General features: G+C 43.3%; 1 protein-coding gene across 1 annotated transcript in view; it reads left to right on the forward strand.

Annotated features, from left to right (window-relative positions):
* The window catches only part of LOC120986031 (collagen alpha-1(VII) chain-like), a 570,823-nt gene that overhangs the window by 255,736 nt on the left and 290,861 nt on the right, over positions 1–24,226 (forward strand). The window contains exons 74-77 of the mRNA XM_040414311.1: positions 6,772–6,831; positions 11,183–11,308; positions 18,534–18,605; positions 24,041–24,076. Coding sequence (XP_040270245.1) covers positions 6,772–6,831; positions 11,183–11,308; positions 18,534–18,605; positions 24,041–24,076 — 294 coding nt within the window. The remainder of the gene's footprint in view (positions 1–6,771; positions 6,832–11,182; positions 11,309–18,533; positions 18,606–24,040; positions 24,077–24,226) is intronic.

Genomic DNA, 24,226 nt, shown 5'->3' on the forward strand with positions numbered 1-24,226 from the left:
TTTAAGCGTGTACAGATTGAAAATCCATGTGAGTTTGCTAGTACTCTTTTGACCTCTGCATCACTTAGAGTTCTGTTCAATTCCTTTTCCCATTCCCTAAGATATAGGGGTTTCAGTGGTTCTCCCAGGCCTCCCACCAAAGGATAAAGCTTTGCAACCTTTCTTGTGACTGTGATTGGTGAGCACATCAATTTCTCAAAATCAGTCATGGACCTTTGCAGCGGGTACTGTTCTTTCAATTCCCCACACACAGCTCTAATATGGGACTTCATGAGAAAAAATCCTGATGAGTCTACTATCTCGCTTGGAAGCAGTTTGAGGATGGAAGATTCCAGCTCAGGCACGACCTCACTAAACTTAATAGATGTAAAATAAGACCATAACTGCGGTTTGTCTCTGCTGTTTTTATTAAGGAGTTCCGGAATGAGGCTTACCGGCATCAGTGGAGATGGATTAGGTGCTAGGATTTTGCTCATTTCTCTCCAGACCTCTCCTAATCCTATGAGCATGGGGTCTACATCTATATCTCTTTTTGTGTGTTTATCTGGTAGCCATAAATGTTTCTGGAAACTTTGGCCCGCACTCTGTCTGCATATAGCCTGAACATCTGGTTGTCTTTTAGGGTCTACCAGTTCCAGCCATCTGTTGAGCTGTATTGCTTTATAATAGCTAGCAACATCTGGTAGTCCTAGACCTCCTTGTTCCTTATTTCTAGTCAGGATTCTATGAGAGATCCGAGGTTTCCTACCATTCCATAGGAATTTAGAAAACATACTTCTTATGCTTGAGAGAAAGGATTTGGGAAGCCATATTGGAACTAACTGTATGACGTATAAAATTTTGGGCATTACATAGGCTTTTAAAATGTTTTTCCTACCCATCCAGGAGAGATAAGGTAGGTTGTAAGTTTGCAGCAGATCCCGTATTTCTTTTAAGAGGGGGGTAAAGTTATGTAAATATAAGTCTTTGGTGTCTTTGGGAATATGTATCCCTAAGTATTTAATCTGTCCCTTAGTCCACTGGAAAGGGAGCTGATTCCTCAGGGCCATTTCTTTGGCTCTCGGGAGGGATATGTTTAGGAGCTCAGATTTGGAGTGGTTAACTTTAAAATCTGACAGTGAGCTATAAGTATCTATTTTCTCTATCAAGGGGCTTAGTCCTTTTTCAGGGTCTTTTACTAGGAACAATAGGTCATCCGCAAAGGCAGTGCATTTTAGCTCTCTCTGACCGTATTTGACTCCCGAGATATCTTTTGACTGTCTGACTAACTGCAAAAGTGTTTCCACTACCAATATGAACAATGAGGGAGACAGGGGACAACCCTGCCTAGTTCCATTGGTGATATTGAAGGCCGGCGATAAAGTTCCATTTACTTTTAGTCTGGCATAGGGATTTCTGTAGAGAGTTAGAATCGCCTGTATAAATGCATCCGGAAAGGCGAACCTCTGCAGAGTCATTTTCATGAACATCCAGTTGACCCTGTCAAACGCCTTTTCGGCATCGATGCTTAGTAAGGCTAGGGGGAACCCTTTTTTATGTGCTATGTGTATGGCATGAAAGATTCTGTGAGTATTATCCTTCCCCTCCCGCCCCTGGACGAATCCTGACTGTTCTGATCCTATCAGATTTGGCAGAAGCTTACTCATTCTGCAAGCCAAGATTTTGGCCCATAGTTTCAAGTCCAGGTTCAGGAGGGAAATTGGACGATAACTGCCACAGTTCTGGGGGTCCTTCCCTTCTTTAGGGATCAAGGTGACATGGGATTCTAGCGTCTGTCTAGGCAAGGAGTCACCCTGTAGCAGAGCGTTACAGACCTCTGTAAATCTAGGGATCAAGATGTCTTGAAATTTTTTATAATATATCAAGGACAGACCATCTGGTCCTGGGCTCTTTCCTGGTGGGAAACTTTTAAGAGTGTTTGTCACTTCTTCTTCCATTATTGGACTAGTAAGATATGTAGAGTCTTCCTTTGTTATGTTCGGTAGATGCAGGGAGCTCAGGAACTCCTTAATATTTTGTTCTCTATGTAAATCTCCAGCAGGTGTGCCACCTCCGCGGAGATTATATAGGGCTGAATAGAATTCTCTGAAGGCCCTGGCTATCTCTGGTGTTTCCTGTGTCAAATTACCATTTAGTTTTTTTATAGCTGTAATATATGTTATATTTTTAGCTTTCTTTAGTAGTGAAGACATCAACTTCCCTCCTTTATCACCATGCGCGTATACTCTATGCTGAAAATTCAGCATCTGTCTCATAATCCTTTGATTGAGAAGGTCACGAAGTTGTAACCTAAGCTCTGTCAAAGCTTTTTGGTGTTCTGTTTTAAGTGATACTTTGTGTATCTTCTCTACTTTTGCTATCTTCTCCAAAAGTGTGTCTACTTCTTTCTGTCTCTCCTTCTTAACTCTGGAACCCAGTGAAATAAAACACCCCCTAACAAATGCCTTATGGGCCTCCCATATCATGGGCTGTGAGCTGTGTGCGGGTGAATTGATCGCAAAATACTCCAACAATTGGGTCCTAACCTGATCCAAGTGAGATTGATTGAGTAGTAAAGATTCGTTCAGTTTCCAGCTCCATTCTCTGTTCGGTAGGGAGGCCAGGGAGAAGGTCACTGTGCATGGCGCATGATCCGACACCGTGATAGTCCTAATTTCAGCTGACCTACAGTTGGAGAGAAAAGATGCAGAAGTCAAAATGTAATCTAACCTCTGGTATGTCCCATGTGGGCTAGAGTAGAAGGAAAAATCCTTGACTGAGGGTTTGAGGCTACGCCATACATCTATTAGCTGTAGTTCATGAAGCTTCTTGTGGAGCTTGCTAAGGAGTTTTTGTGATATATGGGACTTAGTTGAGGATGAGTCCACCAATGGATCTAGCACTAGATTTAAGTCTGCGCCTAGGATTATTTGACCTTCCGCGAACAGTTTGAGGGTGTCTAGGGCCTGTAGGAGCCAGCGAACTGGTGATTTGTTAGGGACGTAAAAATTTGCTAATGTAAATTTGCTGTTTGCTATTAAACCCTTGACTAGCAGGAGCCTTCCTTCCGCATCTGAATGTTGCTTTAGAAGGGTGAATGGCACTGATTGGTGTATTGCTATGGCAACACCTTTTGAAGCTGATATTGGTTGTGTACTATGAAACCAGTGTGTAAATGGACGTTTCGGTAGTCTTGGCATTTTCTTCTGACGGAGGTGCGTCTCCTGGAGGAACACAATCTGTGAGCCAAGTTTTTTGAGGGCAAGCAGAACCTGTCCCCTTTTCTGAGGCGTATTAAGGCCTTTTACGTTAAATGTGGAGACTACTATATCAGTCATTCTAAATAAGCTATAACCCTAGTCTCTTAGTTAAGAGTTTCTAGTAATATGCCCACCAGACAGTCGTCTACTGAACAAGTCAAGGTTGGCGAGATACAATAGGGGGAGGTTAGAGAAAATAAAGGGTGGGGGGGGGGGGGAGAGGACAGAATAAGAGATCAAGAAAGATCAAGAAAGATATAGAAAATGAAAAAGTTGATCAATTACTAGGTTTGGAGCTAGTAACTATATGCTGTCACATAGGGAGAAATCCTCCATGTATGTGGACAGCAGGGTGGGTAAACAAGAAAAACATTAAGCCTGGTCGCATCGTCCAGACATCTTAGTAACCAGCTTCAGAACTTTCTTTCTAGTGACCAGTGTATATATATTTATACATAAGCCTTGATGGCACGTATGTCAAACATTTTACTATCTTCTGGGCCAGAAAGTGTTAATTAAGAACAACATGCCTTTAACATTAAATAAGACAAAAAGGTAATTGATTGTGTTATACTAGAATACGTCTGTACCCTGGAGTCTCAGATGCAAACCCATGGAAGGACAGGCTCCAGGTTTTAGATGAAGTATATTAAACCCATTAATGAAAACATTGTTAAACACTGTGTATGGTGGTATAAACTCGAACGTGTCCTCACATAGAAGAACTCTATTAGCAAAACGCTCAAGAATCTCCCATATGACTCCACATGTGTTAAGGCACTGGGTACCCCTTTAACATCAGCGTATTATCACACACCTAATCTCGTAGTGAGGTGATGGTAACCCATCTGCGACTGATGTCATCTAAAATATTACTTTAACTTACAGATGGGTGCCTTAGTGTTGAGAACATAAATAGAACAAATAATGCAGCTTAAAAGCATACAACTGAAAAAATATAAACCGCAAACATGGCATAGTGAACGCCGGAGGATTATCTAGAGGTGACACTGAGTCCTTAAGATATATGCCGACTCATCTTCTACCCCAGAAATGTGAGGGAAGGATGACCAAAGCGTCCCAAAGTGTCGACTATGAATACTGGTAAGGACTGTTCTAGTGATAGCATTCCTAACATGTCCCTCTTAGTTCCTCAATAATACTGCACCGTATCGCAGCCTTAGACGTCTTCATGTCGGAGGGTCTGTAGTTTCTATCTGGAGTTTGGGTGCCTTGGGGGTCTTGTGCCTCTGGATTTTCTTCCAGGATTCCGTTTGTAGCAAGGTCGGGAGTGCTGCTGGACAGGACACAGGCAGCCATGAGGGGATATCCATGGGCTGAATACCGATACGTTCCCACGCACTTTCTAGATCCTCTGGTACATGTATAGCGATGCGTTTCCCGTTTTTGAGCACTGATAGTCCAAAGGGGTACATCCATGTATACGGTATCTTCTGCGCCCTCAACGCATCTAGTAGGGGCTTTAATATTCGCCTCTTCGCGAGCGTTGATGGAGCGATATCTTGATAGAGCGCAATATCTGCGCCATCATAAACAATACGGCTTCTCGTGCGCGCCGCCTCCATAATACGCGCTGTGTCTACAAACGACAATAGGCCGCAAACTACGTCTCTTGGCCTTTCGTTCGGCTTCGGTTGGGGTCTTAGAGCCCTGTGTATCCGCTCAATAATGATAGAGTCAGCAGAGTCCGGGCCTAATAAATCTTCAGAGATCTCCATTGCAACTTTGCGGAGTGATTCCGCAGCCCAGGATTCAGGTAGGCCTTTTATTCTAACATTGCGCCTTCTGCTGCGGTTCTCCTGATCCTCCAGTAATGAAAATGCTCTGTTGAGCTCAGCTGTGTGACCGTTCAAGCAGTCTGCCACTCCTGCGGCGTGCGATTTCAGGTCTTGGGCCGTGTGTTCTAGGGCCTCGACCCTATAACCAATCTGGGAGATCTCCGCTTTTATGTCTGCTAGCTCCGTGAGCACCGGTCTCAGCGCCTTGTCCAATGCTTGGCCGAGTACTTTGGTAAGGAATGATTTAGACACAGGCGCCGGATCCCGCTCAGCAGTCGCACCGCATCTGTCACTATCTGCCTCTGAGTCGTCGGCTTCTACTTCAGCTTGGCGCGCTTCGCGCGCCGCGGCCATCTTAGCATTTGCTCCCGGTGAGTGTGAGCTTCTCTTTTTGAGAAATTTCTGCATATCTTGCTGCCCTTTATGCGATTTTGGTGTGTCTGGGGGTTCTAGCCCTCTGTCTCGCCCGTATTTGACCATTATTTCACAGGTCACCGCTTTTTAAAAGGTTAAAGATGCTGGGACGTGGAGGAGCTGGTCTCTCACACAGCCATCCACACCAACGGCCAGGCTCCGCCCCCCCTTTTGGTTTTTTTTTTTATATAGATAGTGACATGGAAATTAAAAATAACTACCGAACATTCTTTAAAAATATGTTAAATAAATTTGATTTAAATAATAGGTCATTTGCTGACAACACATTCCTTTGGTTTGAGTCTGTAAAGTTCCAAAAAGTATATGCAAATTAGGGTTGCAAGTGCCCTTGGACAGTGTCTATGCTCAACATTCCCAGCCCCCCCCCCAGTATTACTCATGGATAACTCCTCTACTGTTTTACTTTCTGCACACTGTATCCTCCTGACGTCACTCTCTTGCCCATGCACCGTTTACTGGCACGAAATCGGCAAAAACGGAAGAGTCGGAGTAAGAGCAGTTAGCATAGAGCAGCCAGCAGCAAGAGTAGGACTGGAGCCATGGGGATCATCCATCTGGAGAGTAGTGTAGAGCACATGCCTGATGTGCGCAGGTGCAGGATTTAAGATGCTGAAGAGCGTGACGTCAGGAGGATACAGGGCTGGATGAAAGCTAAACAGGGGAGGAGTTATCCACAAGTAACTCCACAGGACCTGGGCACTTTCAGCATGTCCCCTGGGCATTTGGGATGCTCATTTGTATGTTACTTCAAAGTTCATTTTTGGAGCTTTACAGGCTCAGGAAAGCCAAAGAAAGGTACTATCTGTTTTCGGTAAATCTGTGCCACATAGGGGTGTGGGCAGTTTAAAACAAGTTGCTGACAGACTCTCTTTAATGTATAAGAACATTTAGAGAATAGGAGGCTGTTATCATGAGTCATTAAAAATGAAAAAATATGACACAGATATCATATATTACCAAAAACAATGTTTAGATAACTATTAATATATCTGCCCTGGTTATATAGTATCAATCACTGGTGCTGAACTGTAATTTACAGTAATATCCAATCCTAACTTAACATCTTACCAACTTTTAATTCATTATCTCATTGTAATTACATACATTATAAATAACGTTGTGCCCAGAACACATAAAAGATCTAATTATAGTGAGCAGTATGATTAAACGGAACAAGCTGCAATGATTGATTGTAATTACTATTACTAATAAAGAATAAATATTTTCTCATTCTAGTATTAAGAGTCAATTTCAATGTAGGTTAATGGATCTAATTCCCAATGTATTTTGTATTTTAGGGAGAGCCAGGAGTTGGTCATAGAGGCCCAGTGGGTCAGGCTGGACCTCCCGGTATTAAGGTAAAGCTGCACAAGAACTCGCTTAGAGTAACAACCAGTGGGATGTTAAAGGGGTTGTCCAGCATAATAAAAAAAGTATTAAAACCCTCACTCTCCTTTTCGGACTCCCTCCTTTGCAGCAATGCAGGGTCCACTTGGAGCCACATTGCTGTAAAGGAGAACGCCTGGAAAAGTGAGTGACCTTGCCACAAGTATTTTTTAACTAGGCCGAACACCCTTTTTATGTCCACTAGTAGCTGTGATTTTCAGTTTTAATGCCAAAATAGCAAGTTACTGATATATGAAAGATTATTCTGTAAAATGAAATATCACAACTTTTAAGCAATTATGTTATAATGTGGTAATATACTGATAACAGAAAATAAGCTGTGATGGCAAATATCACACCTTCGTTAGTGACTTATTGTACAGGGAAAAGTACAGGTAAATAAAGTATCACCTTATTGTGAAATGTACTAAGAAATGTATATATGCAGTGCAGTTACAAATATCAGTATGTTTTGTTGAATCAAAATACACAATGCCTCTCAATTACGGCTATATGTGTGTATATATATATAAATATATATATTTAATTTGGTAAATCAAGTCTTAGTTTTATTGAATGTATAAAAGATGTAAGTACAACAATGAAAAAGTTAATACCAAGAAGGATCACAATAACCAAGAGACAATAATACATTTACAAATAATACCATATTTTTGCACAAAAAGACGCAATTTTTAGCAAGGAAAAAATATTGCTAAAAAGTGCCTGCATCTTCTAGTTCGCAGTCAGAGTGGTCAAGAACCCCTGATTGTTTCCTTAATGATCCAGCAGAGTGCTCATACAGTACATTTCCTAATCAATGAGAGAAGCGTGCGTCTAGCACTTCTTCTCCCTGCCTGACACTGATCTATGAGATCAGTGCAGGTAGGAGAGGAGGTTTAGCACATAGAGAGGAATGTTAGAGACACAGACATCTCCATCCTGGAGGTCCCCCAGCTGCAGTGAAAGGAAGTAAAAGCTCTAAATAACTTCATCGGAAGGACATTTGATGATGTCCTGAGTAGAAGGGGACAGACAAGGAAGAAGAATACTGCGTTGTGATAATTTTTTATTAAAAATAATAGTGTGTAAGTGAGAGAGAGTTTCATACAGTGATCAATTAGGATACAATGGCCTAAGGATACAATATTTTCAACATACAGTGATCTTTTCTGACCCATTGTAAGGTGAAACTAGACTCAACATACAAAGCCTCAGACTCAGATCCAACCAATCAAGGCCACTTCTCTAGTAAAATAACTGTATTAGTTGTAAGTTGGCAGCTATTCCTGACTTTTATATATGTCAGATGTGTATGTAGTAGAGCTATATATGTAGCAGGGCAGTGCTTGTTAGCTGTATATGTTGCAGGAATGTATGTGTGTGTGTATATATATGTCAGGTATGTATGTGGCAGGGCTGTGTTTGTCATCTGTGTATGTAGCAGGCTGTATGTGTGTGTATTGCAGACCTGTGTGCGTGTATTTGTATAATGTCATGATCAAGGATCAGGAAAATAATCTAACAGAACAAGCATGGCAGGACACTACAGAGCAAAGCAGGAGAGGCTTTTTCTTGGATAGGTACATTTAATGAGGTGATTTTTACATGCACCATTGTTGTTTGTTTTAATGGTCAGCAGATGTTTTAGTGGTCACAGGCGCTGACCAAAACTATTAACCCCTCTATGCTAGACATCAAAGTTGGTGACCTCAACCCCTCTACTTCATTGATCCATCAGGAAAAGTTTCATAAATAGAAAATATTTTTTTCTAATTTTCTATTGTCTAAACCTGAGGTGTGTCTTATAGTCAGGTGCATCTTATAGTCTGAAAAATGTAAATATTGCTGCTTACATAAGTCACATAAGTCATTAATAATGTGTCACCAACAGCAACGATCTCTCCATGTATGTGGAAATAGAAAGGAACAACATAACCACAAGGACAAAACCATAAACAATCAGTGAGAAAACAGGGAGGAGGTAAAAGAGATAAGTCTCCATGCTCAAACCTACACCCCTGCATACACACATCTAAAAGACATCCTAGCTCCTGTTAACACCCAGATGACCCTAGAATCATTCAGGTCATCTGAGTGCGCCAAAAGTTGTTTTATATGCATGATAATATGAAGACAGTCAATAAATTCCCCAGCTCCTTGAAGGAATTGAGGATTTTCAGTGTCTGGGAATAGCCTGCTTCGCAGCCTATAACAAATATCTCAATAGGTCTCTCTTGAAGCCAGTTATTGAACCATGTAAATGGAATAAAACCCCAAAAAGGGTGTCACTGAGGATGAGCCAACAGTATTGTATAAAATAATCACCTTTTTCCAGGAGGTTTGGATGACCAAACAAACTCATAGTTCCCAGATTACAACCACACCTCCATCACGTAGGATCAACAGAAGGGAATGTTTTTTTCAGTAGCAATGGATGCTAATACCAGTGAGACTTAATTTTTAAATTCTTCTCCTGGAAATAGATAGAAATTGAGGACTTATGAACAAGCTGAAAGATCCTGGGACACTCATCCCTCCACAAGGCCACTATGTCTCCCTCCTTTCCAATATAGGACGGCACATAATTCTTGTAAGCAGCATCTCTCAAAAGATTGTATACCAAAGAAATGGTGTGCACTGGTCGTGCCTCTGCGACACAAAGTGTTTTGTAATGTTTGCGGGCACTTCTATAAAAGATTTTTATTTGTTCATGGTCTCTCGGTCTTAATATGTCATCCTTCACTAGATCCATAAGGGGTCGTAGGCCAGATGCAGGACAACAATGGTGCATCTGGAGACACATACTCACAGGAATGCCTGATAGGGACCCACAGTCCAAACCTATTAATAACAATGGGTTATAAACCAAAGGGCTGAATTTACCTAAATCAATACGACAAACCAAGGGATATTATGAGACCTGGAACATCCTGAAGGGCCTGCCTGTTAATAGATTCACTCTACAACTGGGACATAGGGTTTTGTGGGAAAAGAATAGCAAATTAAACCAAACACCTCTCAGCACTATGAAAGAGGTCACGTGCAGGTTATTTGATGTTATCCCATGAGTAATATGAAAAACTGAAAATCAGACATCATATAGTACTTCACAATCTCTTTCTAACAAAGCTAGAACCAGTCCTGTACCTCACATGGATCTAGAAATATCCTCATTCATTGCTCTGATAGATTTATATTAAGCTGTCTGTTAGCCCAGTGATCTGTGCCGGCGCTGCTGCCCCTACCCGCGGGCATGGGCGCCGGGCTCCCTCTTTCCCTCCTGCTGTCATGCGCCGTGATGAGAAGCGTGGGCAACAGGTAGCTTAATTCTTGTATCTGTGCTCCATGCCAGAGCTTACTTCCTTCTTGAGTCCTGTACTGGTTGTTAGGGTTTGCATGGTTGTGTCTCTCCACTACTGAGGCAGCACATACACGCCCTCTATCTGCCCAGCCTATGGCTGGATAACAGGAAGTATTTAAAGGCGCCTCCTACCTCAGGAAGATGCCTGAGCAAATCATGGTCACAAGCTTGTCTAATTCTGCGTGTGAAGGTGTTTTTGGAGTTTTCTGTATATTGGACCCTGCTTTTGGATTTATCGGATTTTGCTTGTTTGCCGCCTGCCTCTGACCTTGGACTTCGTTTATGGACTTTTCTTGATCGCTGCCTGCCTGACTTCAGACTTCCTGACCACGTACTTCCCCTCGGTGCTTGCACTGATATCCTTGACCCCCTGGTCAGCTGCCACTGACTCGGTGACTGTTCTGGATTGGCACCTAGAAACAACACTAATGGCCCAAGCCTATCCTCACCATCAGAGGCTCTAGTGAAGACCAGGTAGTTGCTTAGTCACGCCCCTCTAGAGTATAGCCAGTCAGTGGCGTAGTGGGTCCACACCTGCTTGCATAACACTGGCAGCTCAAGGAGAGTGTCTTTTCTGCTGTAGTTCAGGGGGCGTGTCCATTCTGCTGCAGCTCTCTCCCTATCACAGCTCAGGAGGCAATGAAACTGAGGATGTGCAGCTATCTTATTGATACATATATATTTTATTGATTACCTCAGTGGCTATACAAAATTTATAATTACATGTAATTACAAAAGTATTTATTTAGATCCAGGTGTTGGTTTGAAAACTGTAGAATATTTTTCGTGGGACAACCCCTTAAAGGACAGACACTACTTCACCTCTTTTTTAATCCACTTTTGGCTTGAAAAGCTGTATAAAAAAACTCACATTTGTGGCTGTATCCTTACTGCAGCATTAATTTACCTCTAGTATTTTATTGTTCTTGCAAATAAATACGATGTATTATCTACCTTAGGGTGAGCCAGGGGAGCAGGGACTCCCAGGAGTACAAGGAATCCAAGGCATCCAAGGAAACCCAGGTATTTCAGGATCTGTGGGTGAAAGAGGAGAAATTGGACTGCCCGGTCCTCCTGGCCCGTCGGTAAGTATTCATAATTTTCTCCTTAAGAAGCATCTGTCAGCATAATCAACCATAGTAAACCATGCATACTGCCTGGTAGGGTTGTAACGACACCTCTGTTGCAGCAATCAGAGGTCAAACTGCAGCTTCGCCTCTTTCTCTCCATGTCGCCACTCCCCTTCTCACACTGTTCGGATGCCTGGCCCTGAAATCTCATGCATGCTCCACCAAGAGTACAGTCTGTGTATTGCCATAGTTTACTAGGATGGGTCATTCTGACAGATGGTCTTTAAATGTCAATTACGTTTGTTATTTCTGTTATTAAAATATCTTATTACAGAATAACCAGTAAAAACAAGGGATATAAGCGAATGTAATATGTTGATGATTTGGCAGCCAACTCGCCATTAATAGGCCATACAACAATACATACACCGTTGGAGATTTACTAATCTTGTCTATTGTTTAGACGCAATGGGGGTCATTTATTACAACCAGCATTTTCCACGCCAGTCTTAAAGGGAAACTGTCATGTGGATATTTGATTATAATCTAACTAATTATATACAATCATTAACTACTAAAAAGTGCCTTAGATGTATTCACTTACTGGTGTAACAGATGGTTACCTCATAATATACACACAAAGATGCCACATGCTAATGAGCTGATTTGAGTCCAGCGTGATGTCATTGAGTCCAGCGTTTATTTAATTCAGAGCTTTAGCCACTCCCCTGCCCACCTGCTGCTGATTCATATGGAAAATAACTGTCAATCTGCAGCCGTTAGGCGGGGAGAATCAAGAGCTAATAAATATTCATGACTCATCATTATCAGCTGGACTTTTCAATACAAGATGTTCGCAGATTGACTGGGTCAATTAAAGAAAGTGACCCAGCATTTTGCTAAGAGAATCAGTCACTTATTTATGTTGCCCTTAGTTAGGACACCATAAAACTGGTGACAGGTTCCCTTTAAGTGTCTCTGTACTGCTCGAGTAAGCACCAAAGTTATGTGGAGGCTCAGGGCTCTACATAATTTTGGCGCTTCCTCCAGCAGGCTGTGCAACAGACTTAAATCTACATCAGCTCCCCTGCTGGTGTAGATTAAAGCCATTTTTCACGCTAAAAGCCACTCAGATTTTCCACACAGATTTTTACATAGTGTTTTCCAATGCAGAATCAATTTCCCATTGAATTGAATTGGCAGATTCTCATACAGGGAGTCCGTAACACAACATTATTTATTCTACAAATGCTGTAAGTTCTGCAGCAGAACACAATGCAGGCATAGACAATTTTCAGCCCCATAGGATAACACGGGGAAATTCTTGATGTTGATGGATTTTCTGGCGGAAACACATGTGTGTACACCCTAACTTTACACCACTTATTACTTGGCCTAGTTTGAGAGAATATTCATGTCCCTTTTCGCTAAGCCATACCCTTTTACCCTAAGCCATGCCCTTATCAGTAAATGTGGCACATGTCATGTACACCAGAATTCTGTCTCAGTTTGAGTGGTAAATCTGGCCCATTCAGTAGTGTAAAAGCTGCTCACAGACTATTCAGGGCCCTAATATTGAATAAACAATCCCCAAGAATTCGTTTAGAGACCTTACAGAGGTAGAAGGATAGTAGTGGACTGGCCATTCCCAACCCGTGGTTATACTTTTTAGCGGCACAGGTTCAGCAGTGCAAATCCTGTAGTATCATGAGTAACTCGGATTCCGGAGTGCGCTAATGTCTTATTTGATGGGAGGGAGACCACCAGGGTATATACTAGAGCTTGGTTCCGTTGTTCGCCTCCAGAATCTATCCCGAGTGTTACCCTACTCTGCAAAGTATGGAAAAAACTGAAAGAAATTACTAAAATCTCGGGGTGTAGTGCCCTTACTCCTTTATGGAACAATTCAGGCCTCCCGGAACTGATTAAGTTGGAAGGCTTTTGTAGTTGGGAGAAAAGGGAAATTTATTGGGTGTCGCAACTTTATACAAATGGGATTCTCAAAAGCTTTGAACAATTGAAGGAAGGCCCCCATTTTGGACCGGTAGCGATGTTCCAACAAGGTGGAGAGCCAGAAGTCATCCCTCTGCCGAATGGTGACAATTTGGCTGTCACTACGAAAGCAAGTGAGCATGCATCGGGCCATTTGTGCAAGTGACTCGGAGGGACTCCCTGCCTCCATCTCCAATGCATACTGCTACGGTGTGTTTGGGTCCTCTGCCTCATCTTCCTCATCGCCCTGTATCTCCTCTGGTTGCTCCTGCTCTTCCTCTCCTGTCACCTGTGTGTAAAAACCACTCATTTTGCTACACATTGCTTGTGCTCCAATGTCCTCCTCCTCCTCCAGTTCAGCCCCCACAGGGTTCATGTGGCCGTGAGATCTAGGCGTCACGTCTCCAGTCCCCTGACCAGCCAGATTTACCAGCATCTGTTCCAGGACATGAAGCATGTTGTTCATCCCATAGTCCTGGCGACTGACGAATAAAGTGGCCTCTTCAAAGGGCCTGAGTAGACGGCAGGTGTCATGCATGAGCTGCCACTGGCTGACATCGAAGTTACACAGAGGAGTACTCCTGTCCGCTTGGATCATCAAGAAATCGTTAATAGCCTTTATCTGTTCGTATAGTCGGTCCAACATATGGAGGGTGGAATTCCAACAGCCTATGTTGGGGGATGCCGTTCTGCCACTGCAACTCAAGGAGGGTGTGCTTTGCGGTGTACGAGTGGCTGAAGTGCATGAAAAGTTTCCTGGCCATTTTTAAGATGTCTTGCCGATGGGTGGAAGACTTCAGGAACCGCTTGATAACCAGATTGAACATGTGTGCCATGCAAGGCGCATGGCTCAGCCCTCCTTGATGCAGCGTCGACACCATGTTCTTCCCGTTGTCGGTCACCATGGTTCAGATTTAGAGTTGTCGCGGAGAAAGACAGGATTAAATTTCTTGATGAAGGACATGGAGCAGTTCCTCCCCTGTGTAACTCCATTCGCCCCAGGCAAACGAGGTGCAGAACAGCGTGACACCGCCGTGCCCTGCAGATGTGGTATGCTGGAGCGGCACTGTGAATTGTCCCTCCAGTGGAGGCTGAGGACACAGTGGAGGATGAGGAGGCAGAGGAGGACATTGTTGCAGGACCAACGGCGTGACAACGTGGAGGCGGAAGCGGCGTCACCTGGCCAAGTTGCTGGTGTGGCTGTGCAAGGACCACATTCACCCAGTGGGCCGTAAAGGACATGTATTGTCCTTGACCGAAGCTACAGCTCCACACGTCGGCGCTGCCGTGCACTTTGGCAGACACCGACAGGCTCAAGGACTGGCCCACCTTCTGTTCTACATGTGTATGCAGTGCTGGTACTGCCTTTTTGGCAAAGAAATGATGGATTGGGACTCTCCACCTCGAGTCGGCACAAGTCATCAGTTCTCTAAAAGGTGCATAGTCCACCACTTGGAAAGGGAGGGATTGCAGCAGCAGCAACTTGGCCAAGAGCACATTCAGCTTCCAGCGTCTTTGGATGAGTGCACGCATACTGATGTCTCTTGGCAATCGCTTCTTTGATCGATTGCTAACGGAATGACTGACGAGAAGTAGGAGGAGGATCAGGACCAGCAGATGATGGGAAGGACAGACAGCTCCCCGGCCACTTAATGGTGAAGCTGAATATGTTGACGCAGGGCGGTGGTGCCAACATTGTCACCCTGGCCACACTTCACCTTCTGCCCACATATTCTACATATGGTCATGTTCTTAAGAAGAAACTGCCACACCGCCGAGTAGGTGATTTTACCCCCAACACTTCGCACTGACTGACTGCTACCACCGCTGCTTTTGTGAACCCATGCACCACTACTTTCCGGGCAGGTAGGCTCCTGCTAAGCGGGTGGTCTACCCCGGGCACGTTTGGCTACCGACCTCCCACTGCTGCCACCCTGATGACTCCTGGCCATGCTAGCGACTTGCTGGCTCTGCCACTGCCTAACGGGAAGCTGCCATCCTCTTCTCCCGATGATGATGAAGCCCCTGATTCACCTGGCTCCCAAGTGCGATCAGCTACATCATCATCATCGAGTACTGTCTGCACATCACTGATGTCCTCCTCAACGGTCTCTGGGTCAGGATCCTGACCGCTCGCAACACCAGCTCCCACGCCACTCTCCTCATCACTACTTGCCCGCCTAGTGGAGGAAGTGGTGGATGTCTCCTCCACATCTTGGCTGGCCAGTAGCTGCTGACTGTCTTCTAGTAGCTTGTTTTCACTGAATAGTGGGGCTGAGCCCACAGCATATAATACTTCTCTGGCTGAGGGAGCAGAAAAGGACAGAGACAGGTTGAGGAGAGGTGAGGGCACAGGGCCTGCTCCCGGGCCATGCCAAATAAGGGTTGTGTCTGAGGAACCCAACGACTGTTGGCTGGGGGTGTCTGATGTCACTTGGGATGAAGTGGATGACCGAGTCAACCATTCAAGAAACGCTGCGTTGCTGGTCAAGACACGACTGCTAGATAACACCGGGAGCTTAGGCCTTTCGCTGCCACCTGTGCCTGTGCCAGAAACATTTAGGCCCCTGCCACTCCCCTGTGCAGGGCCTGGCACTTCTCTGTCTGACATACTGTTAGATCAAATAAATAAAAAGGAAATTAAAACACCCCAAAAAAGTCTGTAATTTTCTCACTTACCACACATTGGCAAATACTTTTTTGTGCCACTAATACACGCAAAAAAGGGCTTTAGAACATATAACTGCAACACTGAAAGGCAAATAGGCCCTTATTTTTTAGAACATATAACTGCACCGCTGAACGGCAAATACATTTTTCTTTTTTCCACTTATACTCTCCATAAAAGGGCTTTAGAACATATAACTACACCACCGAACGGCAAATAGGCCCTTATTTTTTTCCACTTAAATACCACAAAACGCTTTGGAACATATAACTGCACCGCTGAATGGTAAATAGATATTTTTTCCACTTATACACTCCATAAAAGGCTTTAGAAAATGTAACTGCACCGTTGAACAGCAAATATATTTTTCCTTTTTCCACTTATACAGTCCTCAAAAGGCTTTAGAATATATAACTGCACCGCTGAACGACAAATATATTTTTCTTTTGCCACTAATACACGCCAAAAAGGGCTATAATTTTTGCACTTCACCACACAACAGATAATAAGTCCTTTTTTCCACACTAATACAAGCCAAAAAATGCTTTAGAACATACACCGCACAAGGGCAAATAAGACGTAGAAATATTTCCTTGTAATAAACCCTGTTAATGGCTGTATCAAACACAACTTGCACCCCAATAACAAGAACGGTTTGCTGGAATTACAGAGCTATACAATGGCAATTTGGATCCCCAGTCAGTGTAGCAAGGTATAATAGGATTGTTCCTATTACCCAGGCTGTAACCTCAACTACTGAACCCTGTTCTACATAAATGCTGTGGAATGATTCCTCCCTATCCTTTCCTTACACCTTGAATAATCTTTCCCTGAACTTGTATATCGTTTTTTTAGCACAATGAAGTCTTTCCTAGCACTGTTCCTAGCGCCGGCTGACATCTCTCCCTGCACTAAGTACACTGGAAAATGGCAGAATCCAAGATGGCTGAGGCTATTTATAGGGCTGTGACATCACAGGGCTGGCTGGCTGCTGATTGGCTGCATGCATGGCATTATGGGTGATCCTGTGTTCCCAGAGTTCATTGCTCCATGTCCTCACACGTGCAGCAGCCATTTTAGGAAAAAATGCGGTTCGTTACCACGAAGAGTGAGGAAATTCGGATTCAGTGCGATTCAAATTTTTCCTGAAATTCGGATCGAATTCCACTTCATCAACTTCGATTCACTAATCTCTAATTACTATATGCAAGAATATGGTTTCTTCTTTGGCATTTTCTACTATTGTACCTCCTAGCAAAAGCATCTTACCACACCAACTTACAGTATCAGATGCAACCAGCGATGGACTGGCCATCGGGAGTACCGGGAGAATCCCGGTGGGCCGATCGAATTATGGGCCGGCTGTCAATCACTGTCATTTTCTGTGTGATTTTGATTCATTTACCTGGCGGCTGGCGTCGGCGGCGCCGTCAGCCAATGACCGGCGTCCATCAAGCTGCGCTGGCCTGCCACTTCCCTCCGGCTCCGCCTCCTCCTATGTTTAGAGCGGCCCTGATCACCTCCCAGCAACGTGAGGTATCTCAGGGGTCACGCTCACGGCCGTATGCGGGAGGAGAGGAGGAGTATGGGAGGAGCCGAGCCCGTTCAAGCAACAAGAGGAGGCGGAGCCAGCGCCGCCGAGGAGGGACGAGGAGGAACGAGAAAGTGTACGAGTACAGCGATAATTCAGTGCCACCACCACAGCGTCAGCAAGTAAGGTTAACAACAAGTGTTACCTATTGCCATTAGGTGTGACTTGCAACAACAAACATGTTAAAACACAAGACTAAACGTAAGGGAGGAGCCGAGAAGTTAAGAGACAAAAAAAGGCAAGCACTTGAGGCAGATGCCACTAAATGTGTAAAATTAGATGCATTATTTGCTGGAACGTCCGCAAAAGCTGAGAGCAGTGCGGGCCTGACTGCTATGGTAAGTCAGACATTATTATTTATTCCTTCTTAAACCACATACAGATTTGTGGACTTTATGGAACATATTTAGCCTACAGTTGTGACTTACTATATGTCTATTCTCAGGCTGGGTCCACAATAGAGGAGAGTGGAGAGGAGAGGGAGCATGAGGCAGGCGATGAATGTGAAGACGATAGAGGAAATGAGCAGGAACATGAGTGTAGACAAGAGAGAGAAGTTCTGAAAAAAGACAGAGGATTAGAGAGAGGAGAAGACATAACGCATGAGATAGTAGATGACAGAGGAGATGGAAACATACTTATACTTACAGTGGAATGTTTTTACTTATGTTTTTTTTTGAGTGTGTTTGGGAAAAATAAAGTGGGCCGGTCTGGCTGAAGTCCAGGGCCACTTTATTGTCCCAGTCCATCCCTGGATGCAACATAATAGGACACCAGTGAGAATGAGTGTCTGCAGCTTCTTGAGATATTGTTGATATTGTATAGACTCCATGTAACAGGTCATGTAACATTACTAAGTTCTTCCATCATTCACAGCAATCTTAACATATTTCCTTTTCTTCCAAATCTGTTGTACAGCCACAAAGTCCACTGCAAACATATTATGGGTCTTTAGGAATAGTGGTCATTAAAATATGAACTTTTTACAGGGAGAACGTGGAAAAAGGGGCAAGAATGGCAACCCTGGACCACCAGGAGTCCCAGGACCTATTGGAAAAGAGGTAAAAAACAAAATGGTGTGCTAAGAGCCCTACAGTGTGTTTGAACTGCTGTAATCTGTCTCTAATATTAACTTAAGAGTTAACGTATGATTTTAACCCTTTGCTGACATAGCAATTTTCCATTTTTGTTTTTTACTCGCTGCCTTTATTGGAGCCATAACGTTTTTTATTTTTCTGCTCACATAGACGTATGGGACTTGTTTTTTTTAAGGACATGTTGTGCTTTTTAATAGCACCATATAAGGCTCAGACGGATCCGCTCCTATAATGCAGACGTTTGGATCCATTCAGAACGGATCCGTCTGCATTATAGTTTTAAAAAAATTTTTAAGTGTGAAAGTAGCCTGAACGGATCAGACCAGACTTTACATTGAAAGTCAATGGGGGACGGATCCGTTTGAAGATTGAGCCATATGGTGTCATCTTCAAACGGATCCGCCCCCATTGACTTACATTGTAAGTCTGGACGGATCCGCTTGCCTCCGCACGGACAGGCGGACACCCGAACGCTGCAAGCAGCGTTCAGGTGTCCGCTTGCTGAGCGGAGCGGAGGCTGAACGCTGGCAGACTGATGCATTCTCAGCGGATCCGCCTCCACTGAGAATGCATTAGGGCTGGACGGATGCGTTCGGGGCCGCTTGTGAGCCCCTTCAAACGGAGCTCACGAGCGGACACCCGAACGCAGGTGTGAAAGTAGCCTTATATTGCATAGGATGTAGTGGGAAGCTAAAAAAAAATTTGAAATGTTGTACAATTGGAAAACTAAATTCAATTCCACCACAGTTTTATGGGTTTTGTTTTTACGGCATTCACTATGCGCTAAAACAGACTTGTGCTCTTCATTCGTCAGGTCAGTACGATTATGGCAATTACCACATTTGAAAAAAAAACTTGAAAAAAACTTGTTTTTTCTTTTCATTTCCATATTCTGACCCCCTTTTTTTTAGTTATACGTATTGAGCTGTCTGAGGGCTCATTTTTTATGGGGCGATCTGTACTTTACATTGATCATTTTAGGGTGTGTAGGACTTTTGATTACTTTTTATTCATTTTTTTGTGAGAGGTAAAGTGACGAAAAAACAGCAAATTGGCCTTTTAAACTTTTTTTTTCTTCAGTTTCAACATTTTGCATATAGGATAAATATTTTTATATTTTAATAGTATGGGTATAGGGAGCTAGAATCTGGGATATTTTGATCCTTTGTCCTAGTCACCATAATAGAGATCTATTATGGTGAATGCGATTCTGACATGCTGCCTGCTGAGCTCATTAACAGCTTAGCAGACAGCTTACCATGGCAGGCATGGGAAGCTTCAGCAGGCCCCATGCTGTCATGGTAACCGATCAGAGCACCATCTCCATTCATGGCCATTGTAGCCAGGTGCCTGCTATATTACACAGCTGACACGTATGGAACGGCAGGGATCTCAAGTCTCCCGGAGGTTCAGGGAGTCTCCCGCTATTAGATAGCAGCTCCCTGACACCCGCATGTGAAACAATATATCCCGAAGGTTTACTGATAGCAGAGCAGAGAGATAAGAGAAGTGACAGGACAGAGTTTAGATTACAGGTCGAATTAACCCTTTAGGGTCAAATTGGCTTCTCAAGGAGATATATATGTTAAAGGCATCCCTTCTTCTGTCTCATTCAGTAGCTATATAACTATTGAGAGAGATGTATCTTTTTTAAATACATTTACACATTTAAAAAGGAAATGACTGGGCACACCTAAGGATATGTTGTGACCAAAAGTTTATTAAGTAAAAGGACAAGTGGGTTTAGTAGTAATTATCAGATATATAAATGCAAAAACCGTTGGGTAATATAAGGTTTGCACACTTAAACAATAATTCATAAAAGGTTTATATAAAAATCCATGTAAAAAGCACTATATATTTGTGGTTAATGTATAGACCAGTCACTGGATGGTAAGGTACCGCCCGTGACTGATATCCACGCCTCAAACACAAATGGAATACAAGATGAAACTTAGTAACAAAGCAGCAATCTAGTATCAGTATAAATTAATATAAATTCAGTGCAGACAGTAGTTTGTAGATATATAACTTAAGCCGCGATTAGGTGGTGATGTGATAATCAACCCGACATAAAAATTCACTGCCCCGGAGTGGTCATGGGAGTCCAAGTGAACTATATGTTAGTTAGGAATAGATGGCCTTAATGTGGCCGAAAGTACAGAAGTTGTAAGTGTTGACTTACTCCGTAGCTGACTTAGCGGCGTCCCGCTTTCAGTCAGGAAGGGATCCGACAATAGAGTAAAAGTGTATTTCGGAACAGTCTTACCGATATTAGAAGATTTCTCTCGTGTAGAAGAAACTTCGGTCGTCTCTCGAAACTTTGTTCCCAGATTTTTCGTTACGGTCAGGTGAATCCCACAGTGAATAAGTAATCTCGGTCACCTGTTACCCTGTTCGACTTGCTTCACGTGGTTCCGCTTGTTTGAGTGCGGTTGCAGTATCACAGCCTTCCGGGCGAAAGTTTCAGACCGACTTATCTTTATAAAAACGGTACAAACTTGTTCCTGATTTGGGGTCGATGTGGTGCACTCACAAGAAGTTCAATATGCTGCCCATTGTGTTGGATTGTCAATGCAACCCTCTTCTCCCACTCTTCACACACTGATAGCAACGCCGCAGGAGAAATGCTAGCACAGGCTTCCAGTATCCGTAGTTTCAGGTGCTGCACATCTCGTATCTTCACAGCATAGACAATTGCCTTCAGATGATCCCAAAGATAAAAGTCTAAGGGGGTCAGATCGGGAGACCTTGGGGGCCATTCAACTGGCCCACGACGACCAATCCACTTTCCAGGAAACTGTTCATCTAGGAATTCTCGGACCTGACACCCATAATGTGGTGGCGCACCATCTTGCTGGAAAAACTCAGGGAACGTGCCAGCTTCAGTGCATAAAGAGGGAAACACATCATCATGTAGCAATTTCACATATCCAGTGGCCTTGAGGTTTCCATTGATGAAGAATGGCCCCACTATCTTTGTACCCCATATACCACACCATACCATCAATTTTTTTGTTCCAACAGTCTTGGAGGGAACTATCCAATGTGGGTTAGTGTCAGACCAATAGTGGTGGTTTTGTTTGTTAACTTCACCATTCACATAAAAGTTTGCCTCATCACTGAACAAAATCTTCTGCGTAAACTGAGGATCCTGTTCCAATTTTTGTTTTGCCCATTCTGCAAATTCAGTGTGCCGATCTGGGTCATCCTCGTTGAGATTCTGCAGTAGCTGGAGTTTGTAAGGGTGCCATTTGTGAGTAGCTAATATCCGCCGAAGGGATGTTTGACTAATGCCACTCTCCAGTGACATGCGGCGAGTGCTACGCTGTGGGCTCTTGCTGAATGAAGCTAGGACAGCCACTGATGTTTCTTTATTAGAGACAGATTTCATGCGTCCACATTTTGGCAAATCCAACACTGAACCAGTTTCACGAAACTTAGCAAGCAGTTTGCTAACTGTAGCATGGGAGATGGGTGGTCTTGTGGGGTGTCTTGCATTGAAATCTGCTGCAATGACCCGGTTACTGCGTTCACCAGACATCAACACAATTTCTATCCGCTCCTCACGTGTTAACCTCGGCGACATGTCAATGGCTGTAAACAAAGAGAAACTTGTAAATAACTCATGAAAGAATAAAGTTACGTTAAAACCAAGCACACCATTGTTTTTTGTGTGAAATTCCCAATAAGTTTGATGTGTCACATGACCCTCTTCCTATTGAAAAAACAAAAGTTGGATTCAAAATGGCCAACTTCAAAATGGCCGCCATGGTCACCACCCATCTTGAAAAGTTTCCCCCCTCACATATACTTATGTGCCACAAACAGGAAGTTAATATCACCAACCATTCCCATTTTATTAAGGTGTATCCATATAAATGGCCCACCCTGTACATTGTGGGATATGTTGTCTATCGTCCATGTTAGCACTGAATGCTGAACTTCCACAAAGCTTGATATATATGTACTGTAAAGAGAGCAGAAGGAAATCAAGTGGCACTGCCTTTGTATAAATACTACTTATATTGGACACTAGGTGTACTCGAGGATTCTTAGGTGGTGCTCAACATATGAATAGTTCAGTAAATGCAATCAATAAAATAATAAAATAAAAATGTGACATGCAGCAGCCATTTCACATGGAATCAGGCTGCTCTGGCCTCTACCTCGGCTGTTGTCTTTTTTGTACCTGCTCTTCCGGTGTACCACTGCAATTTTTACTGGCACAGAATAAAAGCTATGTTTTGAGGAATGAACGATGAGTGCCACATTTTTTATTTTTCTTGTTCAAAAAAAAACTATTAATGGGTAAAGGGAAACTCCAGGAATATGCTCCAACAGTAGTTCCGGTGGCAGGAAGTGAGCGAATCATATAAATTACTATCTGTTTATTTAAATAAATATGGAGGGGTAAGGGTACTTTCACACTAGTGGCAAGGAACTCTGGCAGGCTGTTCCGGCGGGTGAACAGCCTGTCGGATCCGTGCTGCCGCTAGTGCACGCATGCCCCCGGACTACCGCTCAGGCCCCATTGACTATAATGGGGGCGGGAGCGGAGTCCCAGCGGCAGCACGGCAAACATGCCGAGAGGCGGCCGGAATAAAACGACGACATGTCGAGTTCCCTGCCGCTAGTGGGAAACTAGCCTAAGAATGACATTTGTCTGTCACATTAGTCAATCTTGAGAATTATGTGTTATTTTGCCACACGCTTCTTGTAACAGATTAAGAAATTATTCAGATCTCTTTGAAGAGAGTTTGGTGAATTATGACTATACATTTCTGTGTTTTAGATCTGTCTCTGTTATATATACAGTAACTCATTAGAAGCTTATTGAATTGAATAATTATCACGGTTGAATGCTAGTGATAGGAATTAAGTAACACAGTGTTTACAGAGTACTAACGCCTTGTTCACACTGCTATTCTATGAAAAATTAAGGGCTTTTTTTCAAGGCACATTGCTAACAGATGTTTCTTGAATTGTGTCCTATTAAACATGTGCTGTAGTTCTGCATGCAGTTTTCCATATTTTGATTTTCCCCATTGAAATCAGTCAGAAAAAAGCACTATAAAAATGTCTGAGCTAGAGCTCAACTGTGGCCAGAAGGCTGGCTTAAAACTGAAGAGCTCACTAATAAAATGTGAAACGTGATACGTAAATTTACATATATAACATGTAGTCGCTTAAGTGAAAGCAGCCCATTGAGAATGCAACCTAAGAATGACAGTACGCTACTGATAAGCTAACATGTCACAAACTGACAAGATGCTGCATTTTTCTTATGTCTGAGTAATCCTGAATGGAGTATCTTATGAAAAAGTCATTTTTCAAGCAGTTTAATTAGTAAGACTTGATGAGTGTCCTAAAAACTCTAATATATTTCTCATTTTCAGGGAAAACAAGGAGCCCCTGGCATCAAGGGTGAGAAGGTTAGTAGGTCAATTTATATATTATAATCATTAAAAAGTCTTTGCACCTGAACTTTCCTTACAAACGATACATCTAATCAGTTGTTAGTGAGTACGGTAAGTCTGCACAACTCCAGTAAGGGCTCATGCACGCGACCGTAGCCTGTTTTG

Source organism: Bufo bufo, chromosome 1 (genome assembly GCF_905171765.1).
Source record: "Bufo bufo chromosome 1, aBufBuf1.1, whole genome shotgun sequence".
Classification (NCBI taxonomy): Eukaryota; Metazoa; Chordata; class Amphibia; order Anura; family Bufonidae; genus Bufo; species Bufo bufo.